We start from the raw sequence: 12,873 nt of genomic DNA on the forward strand, positions 1-12,873 counted from the left end.
GCCTAAATTCTCGAAGAGGCACAGAAGTTTTGGGTTAAGATTTATGGTGCATTTAATCTTTAAGGGGCCATCAGCCTCCTGTCTGATGGGTTTGCCCAGCCCGGGCAGTTTTGAAGCTCAGACTCAAAATGTTAATCTGAGAAAAGTTTCAGTGAGTTTATCCTAATCTGTGTCAGAGCACCCAGCTCCCCATATCCTTCTTTCCCTAAAAAAAAGCTTTCGAATGCGGCGGCGTTGGTCAATGGGTTCCCACTGAGAGGTCTCAGCCTCGCATGAGAATGGGTGTGAAAAGCAGCCGCATGTCCCCAGGGATCAGCATTTCCATGCAGCCGCCTGAAAATGCCCACAAGCCACGAAAATGGGTTTCTGTGCAAATGTACTGGCGATACTGGCTGGGTTTTCCACCCTGAGCCTTCTGCCAGCCCCACACTCAGGGACAGCGATGCCTTTGGCCACGCCGCCACCATTCCCCCACATTTTCTGCCTCTATTTTTACCGAACAAACAAAATGGACCTTCGCCCATCGGGAGCAGGAAACATCTGCACGGCCACCGCTCTCGCTCCGAATCCACGCTCCTGTTTTTGTGTTTCGGTGCACCGGGGGCTCGCAGGGGCTGGGGCAGAGCAGCCCGGAGCTGCTGGGCTGTTACATGAGATATTCAGGAAGTTATTTGCATGGAGGGATAAAAGCCCGTGCCAGCAGCCGGGTGCGCTGCAGAGGCGACTCAGCCACGGTGGCCACCGGCCCAAGGAATTACATCGCTCGCGGCTTCACAATGAGTTGTTTACTGGCCTTGGCTGCCTGTGGGGAGAGCCAAGGAGAGCGGAGGAAGAGGAGAGACAAACACAATGCGAGCGAGACGCGTTAGGGGGGAGGCTGGGCTTTAGCAGCAGCCCCGGCGTTTCAGCCCCATGGAAGCAGAGAGGGCTGAAAAGGGAATAAAATGAACCATCCGCCGCCTTGCTGCTGCTGCCAGAAGAGCCTGGTCCCTACCTGAAGGGCTGATATCGAAGGTAAGAGGGGGGAAAAAGAAGCAGTTTTTAGGCAGAGGGCAGATTCACCGCGGGGCAGCTCCCAGGCAGACGCAGCCACGCTTCTCTGAGTATCTGTAATTATGGCCCTGGAGAAGGAAAGCTGACCGGCTTTCCAGCGGGAATCCAGCGATTCAGGGCAAGAGCTCAGACTGCTCCAGTCAGCTCCTCGGAGAATTTAAAACAAAACAACAACCCCCAGCCTAACAAACAGCGCCTTTCTAAATCTGCCCAGGGAAATATTTGCTATTTTATTTCCACGGCCAACTTTGCTCTGCAGTTTCCTAATCTTATCCAGTGCTCTCCCGATTCTCAGCTCCCCCCTCTGCTCCTTACTTTTTTTTCTTTTTTTTTTTTTAATTGGAAGGCAAAACAATTACGGCCGCGGGAAGGCAAATCCGAGCTTTGGGGAGCTTTTCCCGGCTCGTTCCCATCGGGCACGCTCTCCCAGGCTAATTGCTCAGGAAATCCGCGCCGCTCATTGTCGGGCTGTCCTTAAGCTGCTAATTCCGAGCTGGGAGAGGCTCTGGAAGGGAATCCATGGATAGAGCCCCGCGAGAGGGACCCAGCGGAGAGCCGGGGCGGGGCGGGCTGCGGCGCTAATAACACATCCCTGCCCAATGGAAAGCGTTTCCTATGGAGACCCCCAGGAGTTCCCCCTGCCCACAGCCCCTGCCCAGACATTGGGCCCATTCTTGGTTCCCGATTTCCCAAGGCGCGATGGCAGCGGCGGCGCTCGGCAGCCCCGGTCCCGCTCGGAACAAAGGCCGGGCAGCGGCCGCCCAGCGCGGAGTTTGAGGATGAGGGGCTGAACTTGGACAAAGTGGGATTCCCGCGTGGGAATTGCGCGGTTCGTGTCCCCGGGACACAAAGGACTGTCAGGGAGGGGTCCCCTGGAAGCCCCGAGCCCCGGGAATGGTGGCGGTCCCGGTAAGTTCCCCCTTGCCGAGGCAGGAAAAGCGGCCGGGTTTCATGGCAGCCCCGGGCGGGGGTTCTGAGAGCTGGCATGGATGAGGGGGATGAATCCCGCCGGGTTTCACTGCAGATCCGCGGTGTTTCCCCCCTTCCCCCTGCTCCAGCCCTGCCGTGGCTGGGGCTGCTTAAAGGCAGGAAGATGAGCTCCAAGTTTTGGGGAAGTAATTCCCGTGCGAGCTGCTCCTCCAGATTGCATGGAAATGGTTCTGACTCCCAGCGCGATTCTCCATTGCCATCGAGATTCTCGTTGTGGCACTGCAGGTGACAAGTTTAGAAGTTTTCTGTCCTGTTGTTTGTTGTGTGTTTGTGAAAAGGATCCCTTGGTTACAGCTTCCTTTTGTACTTGTAGTCAGTGTCATAAAGACACTTTAGGCTTATAATGGGTTGGATAGAAATGTGGCATTCACCTTCGTTAAATGGAGGGCTGGTTAAACTATAATGTTTAATTTCTAATGTTTTTGTATAAACTATACAAAAACATTAGAAATTAAGTTATAAATATTATACTGAAAAAATTAAAATTTCGATTTATTGCTTTGGCTTCCATTCATGGCTAAAATCTACTCCTTTAAAGCTGCAAAATTCAATAAGAAAAATTCAAAGAGAGCTCTAAAAAAAACCCGGGTGTCTGAAGTAAAATGAACGATGAACAACATCATTTAAAGATTTGGCTGTTTGGAGGAGAGAGGATTTAACACAATATAAGCACATGGCAGACAAATTTGCAGGAAGAGTTTGGAGGTTTTAATGACATTCCCAAATCATTGTTTGAGAGGAGACAATTGTGTGTGGTTTTTGTGTTGCTGCCCTATAGGAACAGAACAGTCAAATCCAGAGGATGGGAAGTGCAAAGTTCACAGCTCGGTGATAAGGACATTCCCCCCTTGTAGTACTTTTCCATCTTCTTGCCCTTAGGAGCATTCCCTAAAAACAAAACAGGCAGGAAACCCTGGTACTTTGGGGGGTTCAAAGCCTCTGCATTTTAAAAGAAAGTCCTGAAACACAGAGGAGGGAGGAAGGGGATGGGAGAGGAGGCTGAACAAACATTTCCATGGAATCCTTGGAGGCTAAAAATGAGAATCCTCTTCAACTGATAAAAATCGGATTCTTCCAAATTCCAGGGTCAAGAGCTCAGCTCCACACAGACAAACACAAGAAATGCCCCAGTTCTGCACATTTAGGGCATTGCAATGAGGCCCAAAACTGCAAAGCTGCACCTGGGGCTGCTGAGGAGGAGGGATGGAAACATTCCCTGGGCAGGGAGAGGATGCTCTCCCAGCTGGAGGATGGATCAGTCCTCCAGCAGTGAGTGACCTCATGGCTGGAGCACAGGAGCAGGAATTAAATCAGTTTTATCCAGAGCTTGGGCCAGATCCTGGGGACAGGGTGCACTGTTGGAGGGGACGTGGCAAAGCCATTTGGGATTCTGTCACTGTGGCACTTGGAGCCATCTGGGTGGATGCCATGTCCATGATCCATCCGTGCCACTGCCCCTCGCCCTGTTACAGCACATTTGGGATTTTGATATTTCCCAATGTCTGGGTGTTACTGGTCAGGGCTGTGTGGCTGGAGTGGCGCTCCAGGATCCCAAAGGAGCCGGCAGGGCAGGGTGGGGAGAGGCCTTAATCTCTTTCATTTGATGGCTCCTGCAGCACTCAGCCACCCTCAGCAGGTCTTTCCAGGTCAAGCCTGCGTGCAGAGCCTCACTCTGCTCCTCCTCCCTAAATAAGGATCCGATTTAGTCCCGGGGAAGGGGAGCCACCACTTTCCACAGAAGGGAAATTCTCTCCCTGAAAAGAGGAGCTCTTTATTCCCAGAGCAGACAGTGGCTCTGCGAGGCTTCCTCCTGCACCAGCTCCCAGTTCAGCCCCATCAAAGGGGTAAAGATCCACCCTGCTCCAGAGCCAGACCAGCCTGAGCTGACCCTGCTGCAGGAAAACTTGCTGGATTATTTGTGATGTGTTTGGTTGGTAGGAAGAGGAAGATCTCTTTATCTTGGCAAGTGAAATTAAGGGACATTCATCAGTCCCTGAGCCCTGAGACAAAGGTGTGCTCTGGCAGCAGAGCAGATCCTTTCTCTGCTCAAAACATGAGCTCATCAGGCTGTGAGACCCTGTGATGCTGTAAATACATAGCCACAGCAGACCTCTTCTTTTCCTCTCATAATATTCCCATTTTCCTTTCTTGAACCTGCAGACAACTCACCCTCTTCATCCCCAGCATGTTTTACAGATGGATATAACCATATTTAGCAGGAAAAGCAGCAGCCAGCCCTTGCATGATGCCAAAATGTCATTGCCTTGCCCTCATCTTATAATTAGAAATCTGATTTCCAAGGAGCTTCACTGCAGAACTTTGCTGGTAGCTGAGATTGGATATTTCTGCATTGTGGAGTAATTTCTTGGTTATTTTACCACTTTACAGAAAAAGCCAGGTTGGACAAGGCTTGGAGGTGGAAGATGTCTCTGCCCATGGCAGGGATTGAATAGGATGGGCTTTAAGTTCTCTTCCAACCCAAACCGTCCTAGTTCTACAATCTTCTACAATCCTCAAAATTTCCCCTTTTCCTCTCAGGAAAAAGCCATTAAAGAGAAAAAAGCCCTGTTAGATCAAGGCCCTGCTGTAAATAATGCAGGGCACAGATCCCTCAAGGTCCCAAACATGGATTTTGTCCAGCCCCATGGATGGACTGGCCCAGCACCCAAAGCAATCCAGACAGCCCCTGCAGCCAGGCCACCCTGCCAAGGTGAAATTGGTGTTTGTGTTGCTGTGCTGGCACCTTCTTGCTGCAAGGCAAGGCAAAAAAAGTCCATAATTTCTGGATAATGGAAGGAGAAAGTTCTCAGCTCTCCCATTTCAGCAAAGGGAGTGCAGAGGATCCAGCCCAAGGGGATGAGGATGGGGTGGCTCAGAGGAGCTGAGGAAAGACAACAAGGAGCCAAAAAAGCCAAGGAATGGCAGAGGAACCACTGGAAATTGTGTCAGGGAAAGCAAAGAAAGGCAGCTTGTTGGGCAGGCTGCTGACTGGGAATCTTTTGGAGCTGTGAGCAAATAAACCCAGGCCTGTTGTTGGAGTCCCCAGTGGCTCAGGGAAACAGGAGTCTCTTATTTTTTTATGTTGTTTTTTTTTTTCTTAGCCACACTTTGTAATGAACCAGAGCTACATCAAGGACACGGCAACCTCTACCACAAACATTATTCCTGGGTGAAAACAACCTGGTCAGACAGGGTAACTCTGCTTTTCAGCACTTCATCAGCTTTCCTTTGCATCTAAATCTTCCCTATTGAACCCAGCTCTGCCATTATCCAGCAATCCCTGGGGCTCCAAACGAGCAGCATTCCCTCACTCCTCCAGCACCAAAGGCCGGGCAAAAAGCCGCTCTTACAAGTGTTAAATAATGCAAACTTCGCCGAGCAGTTTGGGGTGAATCCCATCGCTTCCTGGCGGCGGCCCAGCCCCTCCGGAGGCTGCTGGGGATGGGGAGAGGCAGAGCACGCCAAGGGTTAAAGGGTGATGTAAATGGAGAGAGACATTCCCAGTGCAAACAAAAGGAGAGTCATGCCCTGAGGATCAGTGGCTGAATGTGGGCTAAGGCAGTTCGCGAATCTCTTCTGAAGGAAACATTTTAATTAGCTCAATCCAAAACAGATACAGCCCAGAGAAGGCACCACGAGCAGGAAATGCTTTGTAAGTCTCAGAGGACAGTGAGGAGACAACGGCGGTGCTCAGCAATTAAAAACAAAAAAAAAAAGGGAGAAAAAAGGAGAGCGCCTTTAGGGTTCGGGCTGAGAGGCTCAGGTTTCCTTCCCTGCTCCATCCTGGAGAAGGATTGAATCAGGGTGTACCAACAGAAAGGAGATGCTGAGCCTGGAGGGGATGCGAGGGTCCCCAGGAGCCCAGGCCCAGGCCAGCCCAGGGGACAGCAGCGGCTCCCACCCCATCCCTGCGCTCACTCCCGGCCCAGTGAGAGGCGATGCCTCCCCAGGCCCCCCAGGTTTGGGGTTTTTCCTTGAAAAACCGTCTGCTGAAACCTCACTGCAGCGAGTCCCTCCCAACGCCAGCTTCCCACAGGTACAGCAGGCGATGTCGCACCCGCAGCAAGGGCTGGGGCCTGCCAGGTCGGGTGACACTGAGCACAATAAGTGTCAAAGCCATGAATGAGAGCCTTCCTGCCCTGTTTTTTAGGCTAATCACCCGCAAACGTCCCCATTGCCCGGCATACCGGCCGGGCATTCACTTCGATAAACCGGGCGAGAATGGCGCTTTGAAGCTCCACAAACCTCCGTGGACTTCAAAGTCCCACTTGTGTCTGCTCTTTCCCCACTGTTCTCCAATACATCATTTAGGATTAGGAAATGAAAGAGATTAAAGCGTTTCTCCTTCCCAGCGCTCGGGATCGTCAATGGAGCTTTGTTTACAGGCAGCTGCTCCGCTTCCCGGCCTCTAATCCCGGCCTTCCCCTGCTCCCACCGCACCGCACCGGGCAGAGAACTGGGAATCTGCCAGCATGGAGCGCTCTCAGCACTCAGCGAGCTGAGCCCAGCCCCAAAATTGGTGTCCCAAGCTATTTCCCATCCCTACACCTTTCTCTGGAGGAGCCACATCCAGCATCACCTGCTCCTGCTGCTCCAGCTTTCCATAAACCTACACTGCTGGGAAAGCAGAGTGCAACACCAGCTCCTGCCCTGGCAGCCTCCAACAGGGAAAAATCAGCCACCAGATTGCCCCAGACTGCAGGTTTGTCCTTAAAGCTGCTGCCAGTTCACACTCTCAGAGCTCTCCCTGAACAAAACCAACTTTTACTGAAAAAAGAATATCGAAGTAAGTGGAAAATCCATTGCAGGAGCTGAGATGTTCAGTTTTTCATACAGAAAAAGGTTTTGTTTTTTAAAAAATGTATAATAGTTTTGATTTTAATTATTCAGACAATTTCAGTTTACTTATTTTATCTATAGTCACCAGTCTGACAGAACCCAAGCCCTACAGACTTACACAGAATTATCATCTCTGCAAAAATCTGCCAAAACCCCAAACATCCCCCCCCCCCAAAAAAAAAACCCTTATTTGTACCTTCTGCCTAATTAAAGTAGAGCAAAGGAAGGAAATAAACGCCAAGAAGCTGCAGAGCTGAGTTTGCTGTACAGCTGTAACCCTGGGCTCCGTGGTGGGAGTAAGTTACTCATCCCACAGGTGTTGTAGCAATGGGGTGAGGAGCAGGGAGCTGCACACCCTGGAGTGAATGGAATTCTTGTCAGGAGAAGGTAGAAATAAAGCTCTTGCTGTGCCCCAGGAAAATCCCTATTTATTTCCAAGGCTGGGGGCTGAGACCCTATCAAAACACAAGGAGTGTTGCCATAACCTGGGAGAAAACCCAGAGAAACCCCCCAGACCCCACTGTCCTGCAGGTTTTGCCTTCTCTACCTATAAAGCTTTGTTTCTCAAGATTTAAGAGATAACCTGAGTACACACCATGATAATCCAGCACAGATCCTTCAGCCCTGGGAGGTTTTCCCATCAGGGCTGTGCCAGACCTCCCAAAGCCAGGGCTCAAATGAACACCCAGGGTGTCCTTCACGTCCAGACTGATAAAGTTCCACTCATCTGACACCTCACATGACTAAAAGAAAATGTGATGATGCCAAAAATGCCAGCCCCAAACTTCATGCTGGTGTTTTTCTGACCTCAGCTTGCTGCACATGTGGAGAATGGGATCAGTGTGGAGCAGGAACAATGGGATAATGGAATGACAGGGCTGGTTTTAAATTTGTTTTTTCCCTGCAGTAATTCCCGTTCTGACAAACAGCTCCTCTGGATGGTGCTGCAGTCTGGCAGTCTGGAGGTGTCTTGGGGTGCTGGGAGGAGGAAATACAGGAATTGTAAACAGGATACTCAGCCACCATAGGAAGTAACACCAAGTTTTCCTCTCTTTTCAGTCCATGGAGGATGGGATCTTTGTACTATAAAAAAGCAAAGCCTGGAGCTACTCTGCTGATCCTCACTCTGAATTACAGGGTTTTGGGAGGGATGGCTGGAGGTTTGCTGGTACCATCCCTACTAGGAGAGAGAATATTCTGAATTTTATCACACTAAACAGGGGGTTTATTGCATTACATTCATCCCCTCTTGGACTGGCCCCCAGTTGAAATATAGGATTTGTACTATACTCTACTTTGTCATCCTGTATTTACTCAGTTTTAAAAAATATATTGCTTCACTTTTTCCCAGCAAGGCAACAGCAGTGGTGTCCATGAAGAGCATCCCACTGCTTTAATCCATAGTGGAAAGGAAGGAAAGGGAATTTTACACTGGGAAAACTCAATCTGTGGACTCGTCCTACAGAATTTAAAGCACATGGCTGGGTTTCAAAGCCACTTGTCAGCTTGTTTAAACACCTCAGGGTTCCATAGGTAAACAAGGCAGGCTGTATTTTAAAGCCCATAAGTTAACTAGACAATTGCTGGCAGGCAATTCCCAGAGATTAGACACTGGAAAAAACGGGATTTGACCTTGGGACTGTCTGGAGCAGAGCAGGGAGAAAAGAGTCAGGTGATGGAACATCCTTTTTCTTGTGTGAGGAGTATCTGGGTCAGGCTGGTGGCAACACTTGGTCAGCAGCAAAGGTGAGAGTTCCAAAGGCAGCTTGCAGACCTGGCTCTTGAGGAGCTGCCAAAATCCAGGTTGGGAAGTGGGGTTCCCACTGGGCTCCCAGGCTGTGTGAGGTTTCCAAGGACACCCAGTCCCTCTGAGGGGACCCTGCACCAGGAGATGTGGCACACCTGGGGTTCACACACCCAGGGAGTCACATTCCAGCATAAACACAAACTCCTGATGGAGATAACAGGGATGTCTGCACTGGGAGGGAGCTCCAAGACAAGGATTTAATGCCTTAGGCTGAAGGTTAAGCCAAGGCTCAGCTATTCCTGTTGGAGCTCATGTGAGATTTCCAATCCAATTTAGCTTGTGTTTAAAGGCATTTGAACTTTCAGGCAAGACCTTTCCTTTTTTCCTTTTACCACAGATCCAAAGAAAGCGAGTTCAATTCCACATTTCAGATTTTACTCAGTCCTTCCCATAAAGTTAAATATTTTATATCAGTCTTTTAGCTTGTTTTCCAATAAATTCATTTAACCATTAATTTAGTAGGAAAAACATCTCCACAGGAGAGACCTCCAAGTTCCAATTCATCTTTTTGGATGTCCAAAGGATGAAGTCATCTGGGAAGGCAGATCTGGGCATCCTCCTTTCTTGTCACTTTGCCAGGTGCAAAGGTGAGGTGCTGCCTGCTCCCAGGAGCACAGCACCAGATTTTGGGAAGCCTGTGGGTCTCCAGGCATTCCCAGGTGAGGAACTTGCCCCTTCCCTGCAGCAAAGCCGTGGCTATCCCAGCTTTCCCAACACTTGCCATTTTACCAGCAAGGCTGACAGCTCGCATGCGAGAACTCCAGGAGGAAAACATACAGAAAACATCTGATTTTGATAATTGGAATCCCAAATTGTCTCCAAACCATGATTTGTTTTCCATTTTATTTGTTTATATGTTGCCATTGCAACCTTTAACACAACTCAGTGACAGGTTTGGAGCTGAAACTCCTCTGTCAGGGGCTCACTCTGGAAAGGATCCCACTCTTCACAAGGGTTTCGCCTCCAAATTACTCCCACTTGTAGCTCCTAAATTTCTTAGATTACAAGGAGATTCCAAACTAGTTCTTATTTGGTTGGCTGGAGTTTGTAAGGAAAAGGTCTTTCCCTTCGTGACCCAGCTTTGCTCCACATTTCCAAGAAGTGTTGAGCTCATGATCCAACTCACAAACCCTCCTTGCTCCAGAATGACTTTTCTTGAGGAGACTTTCCAAGGGATTATTGTCACAGGCATTAAAATACTTAAAATAGCCAGGAGAGATGATCCAGGGACTTCAGGAAGCACCTATGGCCAAGTAAAAACATGCTCACTTCACGTGTCTCCAAAGCTTGTTGAGTTGGGACAGAGTCTTACAAGAGTGTAGTCCATGAGATTTCCCAAATTTCACATTCCAAACCTTGACAAAGAGTAGGAATGAAAAGCAGCTGTTGGTACAGCTTAGAGGAATCTTTCTTGGGAAAGTTTTACACTTGCAAAAAAATTTCTTTTGGAAGTAATACCATATTTGCAGACATTTTTAAGCAAGGAAAAAAAGGGAAACATGGTTTTGGGAAGTGTTTTTGGTAAATATTTCTGAGCTACAACAGTTTTCCACTTCGGAAAACATGTGTAAGGATCCTTCTATTTTCAATTAGAAAAAAAAGGCAAAGCAGCTCTTCTTTATCATAGGTATTGGTGGGCTTTTTTAATACTTTTGCATCACAAAAGGTTGAAAATCCATAGAACTCACCTTTGTGCACAGTTTAAAGCAAACAATACAACTTTCATCTTTTCTCCTCCTGTTACAGGTTTAGGGCAAAATTTCAGATGTTTCATTCTGTTCAATTTCTTTCCAAACATAGCGGGCCAATTCCATCTCAGATTTTAAAGAAAAACCTTTCCAAGGGGAATGTTGGAATTATCATAGAATTGTTTGGGCTGGAAAGGACCTTAAAGCCCCTCTTGTTCCAACCCCTGCCATGGACAGGGACACTTTCCATAGACCAGAGAACAATCATTCTCCTTCAAAGTGGAGGATGAGAGAGGGATGGAAGAAAAGGAAAGGCCAAATTCAGTAAGTTCCATCTCCAACTGTGAAAAACCCCAATAATACTGGAATTTGTAAAGACTCGCTTGAAAACTAATTCCTGCTGTAGTTTGCACATCCATTAATTTGGGAATTTCTCTTGCACAGCCACTTTGGTTCAAGACTGATGGCAGTTCTCTCTCTCTCCTTTAGGATGAAAGGATCCATGAGGGAGATGTGGTAGGAAGGAGTCCAGCCACCTCCCTGGAATGCGTTCCTTTGGGAAGGGACGAGCTCCCTGCCTTATTTTATGGATGTCACTGAAGTAGACTTTGAAGGCCTTTGGAAGCCCATCCCAGACTTGGCATGGGAAACCACAGCAACAACCATACCTGCCTGACAGATGATTCCTTCAAGTACAACCTGTACGGAGCCGTGTACAGCGTGGTCTTCATCCTTGGCTTGATCACGAACTGCGCCTCCCTCTTCGTCTTCCTCTTCCGGATGAAGATGAGGAGCGAGACGGCCATTTTCATGACCAACCTGGCGGTTTCAGACTTGCTTTTTGTCTTCACTTTGCCCTTTAAGATTTTCTACAACTTCAACAGGCACTGGCCCTTCGGGGACAGCCTGTGCAAGATCTCGGGCACGGCGTTCCTCACCAACATCTACGGGAGCATGCTGTTCCTGACCTGCATCAGCGTGGATCGCTTCCTGGCCATCGTGTATCCCTTCCGCTCCCGCACCATCCGCACCCGGAGGAATTCCGCCATCGTCTGCGCCGGCGTTTGGATCCTGGTGCTCAGCGGAGGAATTTCGGCCTCGCTCTTCTCCACCACCAACGTGTCCAACACCAGCACCACCTGTTTCGAAGGGTTCTCCAAAAGGATCTGGAAAACCTACCTGTCCAAGATCACCATATTTATTGAGGTGGTGGGCTTCATCATCCCTCTGCTGCTCAACCTCACGTGCTCCTCGCTGGTTCTCCGGACTTTACGGAAGCCGGCCACTCTGTCCCAGATTGGGACGAACAAGGAGAAGGTGCTGAAGATGATCATCGTGCACGTGGCCATTTTTGTGGTGTGCTTTGTCCCCTACAACTCCATCCTGTTCCTGTACGCGCTCGTGCGCTCCCAGGCCATCGCCAACTGCTCCCTGGAGAGGTTTGCCAGGACCATGTATCCCATCACGTTGTGCATCGCCACCCTCAACTGCTGCTTCGACCCCTTCATCTACTACTTCACCTCCGAGTCCTTCCAGAAGTCCTTCAACATCAAAACCCAGATCAAAATGGATTCTCTCTTCAAGACAGAGATGCCGCTCACAAAGACGGCGCTGCCGGCGCCGCAGGATGAGATCAGTGACCAGGCCATCACCAACGGGGGAGATCCCACATCTGAATCCCATTTCTAGGGAGATGTTTACACAGGGAGTTACCCCCCATTAACTCCTGATTAACACCACGTGGCAAAGAGCAGCTCCAGAAAATGGGGGCTCACACGTGGGGTTAATGAAGAAAAGCTGCTGGGGGACGACAGATCCTCGCACTGGGATGGTCCCACCATGTTCCACGGGTGAACACAAAGTGTGAAAATCCCAATGGATCTCCCTTTGGAGATTATGGATAGGCTACAACACATGCATCAACTCAGGAGGGAACAGAACAGCTTCTTTAACCAGAAGATGCCAACATTTGGCATTTTTCCCCCTCAGCAGTTGACATGGGACCAGTTGGGAAATAGAAAATTTCATTTTTTTAGAGATTCCTGCCAATATTTCTGCCTTCTGCAGGTGCATCCTCATCCTCATATGTTAACTCAGTAACTTCCCACAATATGTATGTTTGCTTACAAAGGCATAATAAAAGCTTGTGGCTTTTCCTTACTCCACTGCCAGAGTGCAGAGCCTGGTTTTCCTAGAGACTGGAATTTATGGAGAGGTTTGAAGTGTAAATAATTGTTTAGCAATTAGGCAAAAAAAGTTGCTTGGTGACAGAAAAGATAATAAGAAAAAAAAAGATAATTATTACTACAGTTCTGAAAGATGAAGTTTCATTTTTATCAGATTAAGCTGTCATTTAATTTATTTGATTATTTTTAATGCCACCTCTGGGAAGGAGTAAAGAGCTCATTAATGATCTGTTGCACCTGGGCTTTTAAATCCCAGGGGATTTTATGATTATTTCTGGGAAGGGCTGGACTGTAAGGTCAGCGGTAGAAG

The 12,873-nt window shown here is 48.8% G+C and overlaps 1 protein-coding gene across 2 annotated transcripts; it reads left to right on the top strand.

Annotated features, from left to right (window-relative positions):
- Nucleotides 1–536: 536 nt before the first annotated feature.
- On the top strand, nt 537–12,537 carry LPAR4 (lysophosphatidic acid receptor 4). 2 transcript variants are annotated; one of them, XM_005488208.4, is made up of 2 exons: nt 537–1,014; nt 10,867–12,537. In XM_005488208.4, exon 2 carries the CDS (start codon nt 11,020–11,022, stop codon nt 12,064–12,066), a length of 1,047 nt encoding a protein of 348 aa, XP_005488265.1. In that variant the 5' UTR covers nt 537–1,014; nt 10,867–11,019; the 3' UTR covers nt 12,067–12,537. The 2 variants fall into 2 exon arrangements, with proteins under 2 accessions (XP_005488265.1, XP_005488266.1); XM_005488209.4 differs by lacking the exon at nt 537–1,014 and adding an exon at nt 1,457–1,962.
- Nucleotides 12,538–12,873: the final 336 nt, after the last annotated feature.

The sequence above is a fragment of the Zonotrichia albicollis genome, chromosome 14 (assembly GCF_047830755.1).
Source record: "Zonotrichia albicollis isolate bZonAlb1 chromosome 14, bZonAlb1.hap1, whole genome shotgun sequence".
In the NCBI taxonomy this organism is placed as follows: domain Eukaryota; kingdom Metazoa; phylum Chordata; class Aves; order Passeriformes; family Passerellidae; genus Zonotrichia; species Zonotrichia albicollis.

Excerpts from the sequence above, each read along its gene's own strand:
- LPAR4 (XM_005488208.4), top strand. The coding sequence starts at position 11,020 with ATGGGAAACCACAGCAACAACCATACCTGCCTGACAGATGATTCCTTC.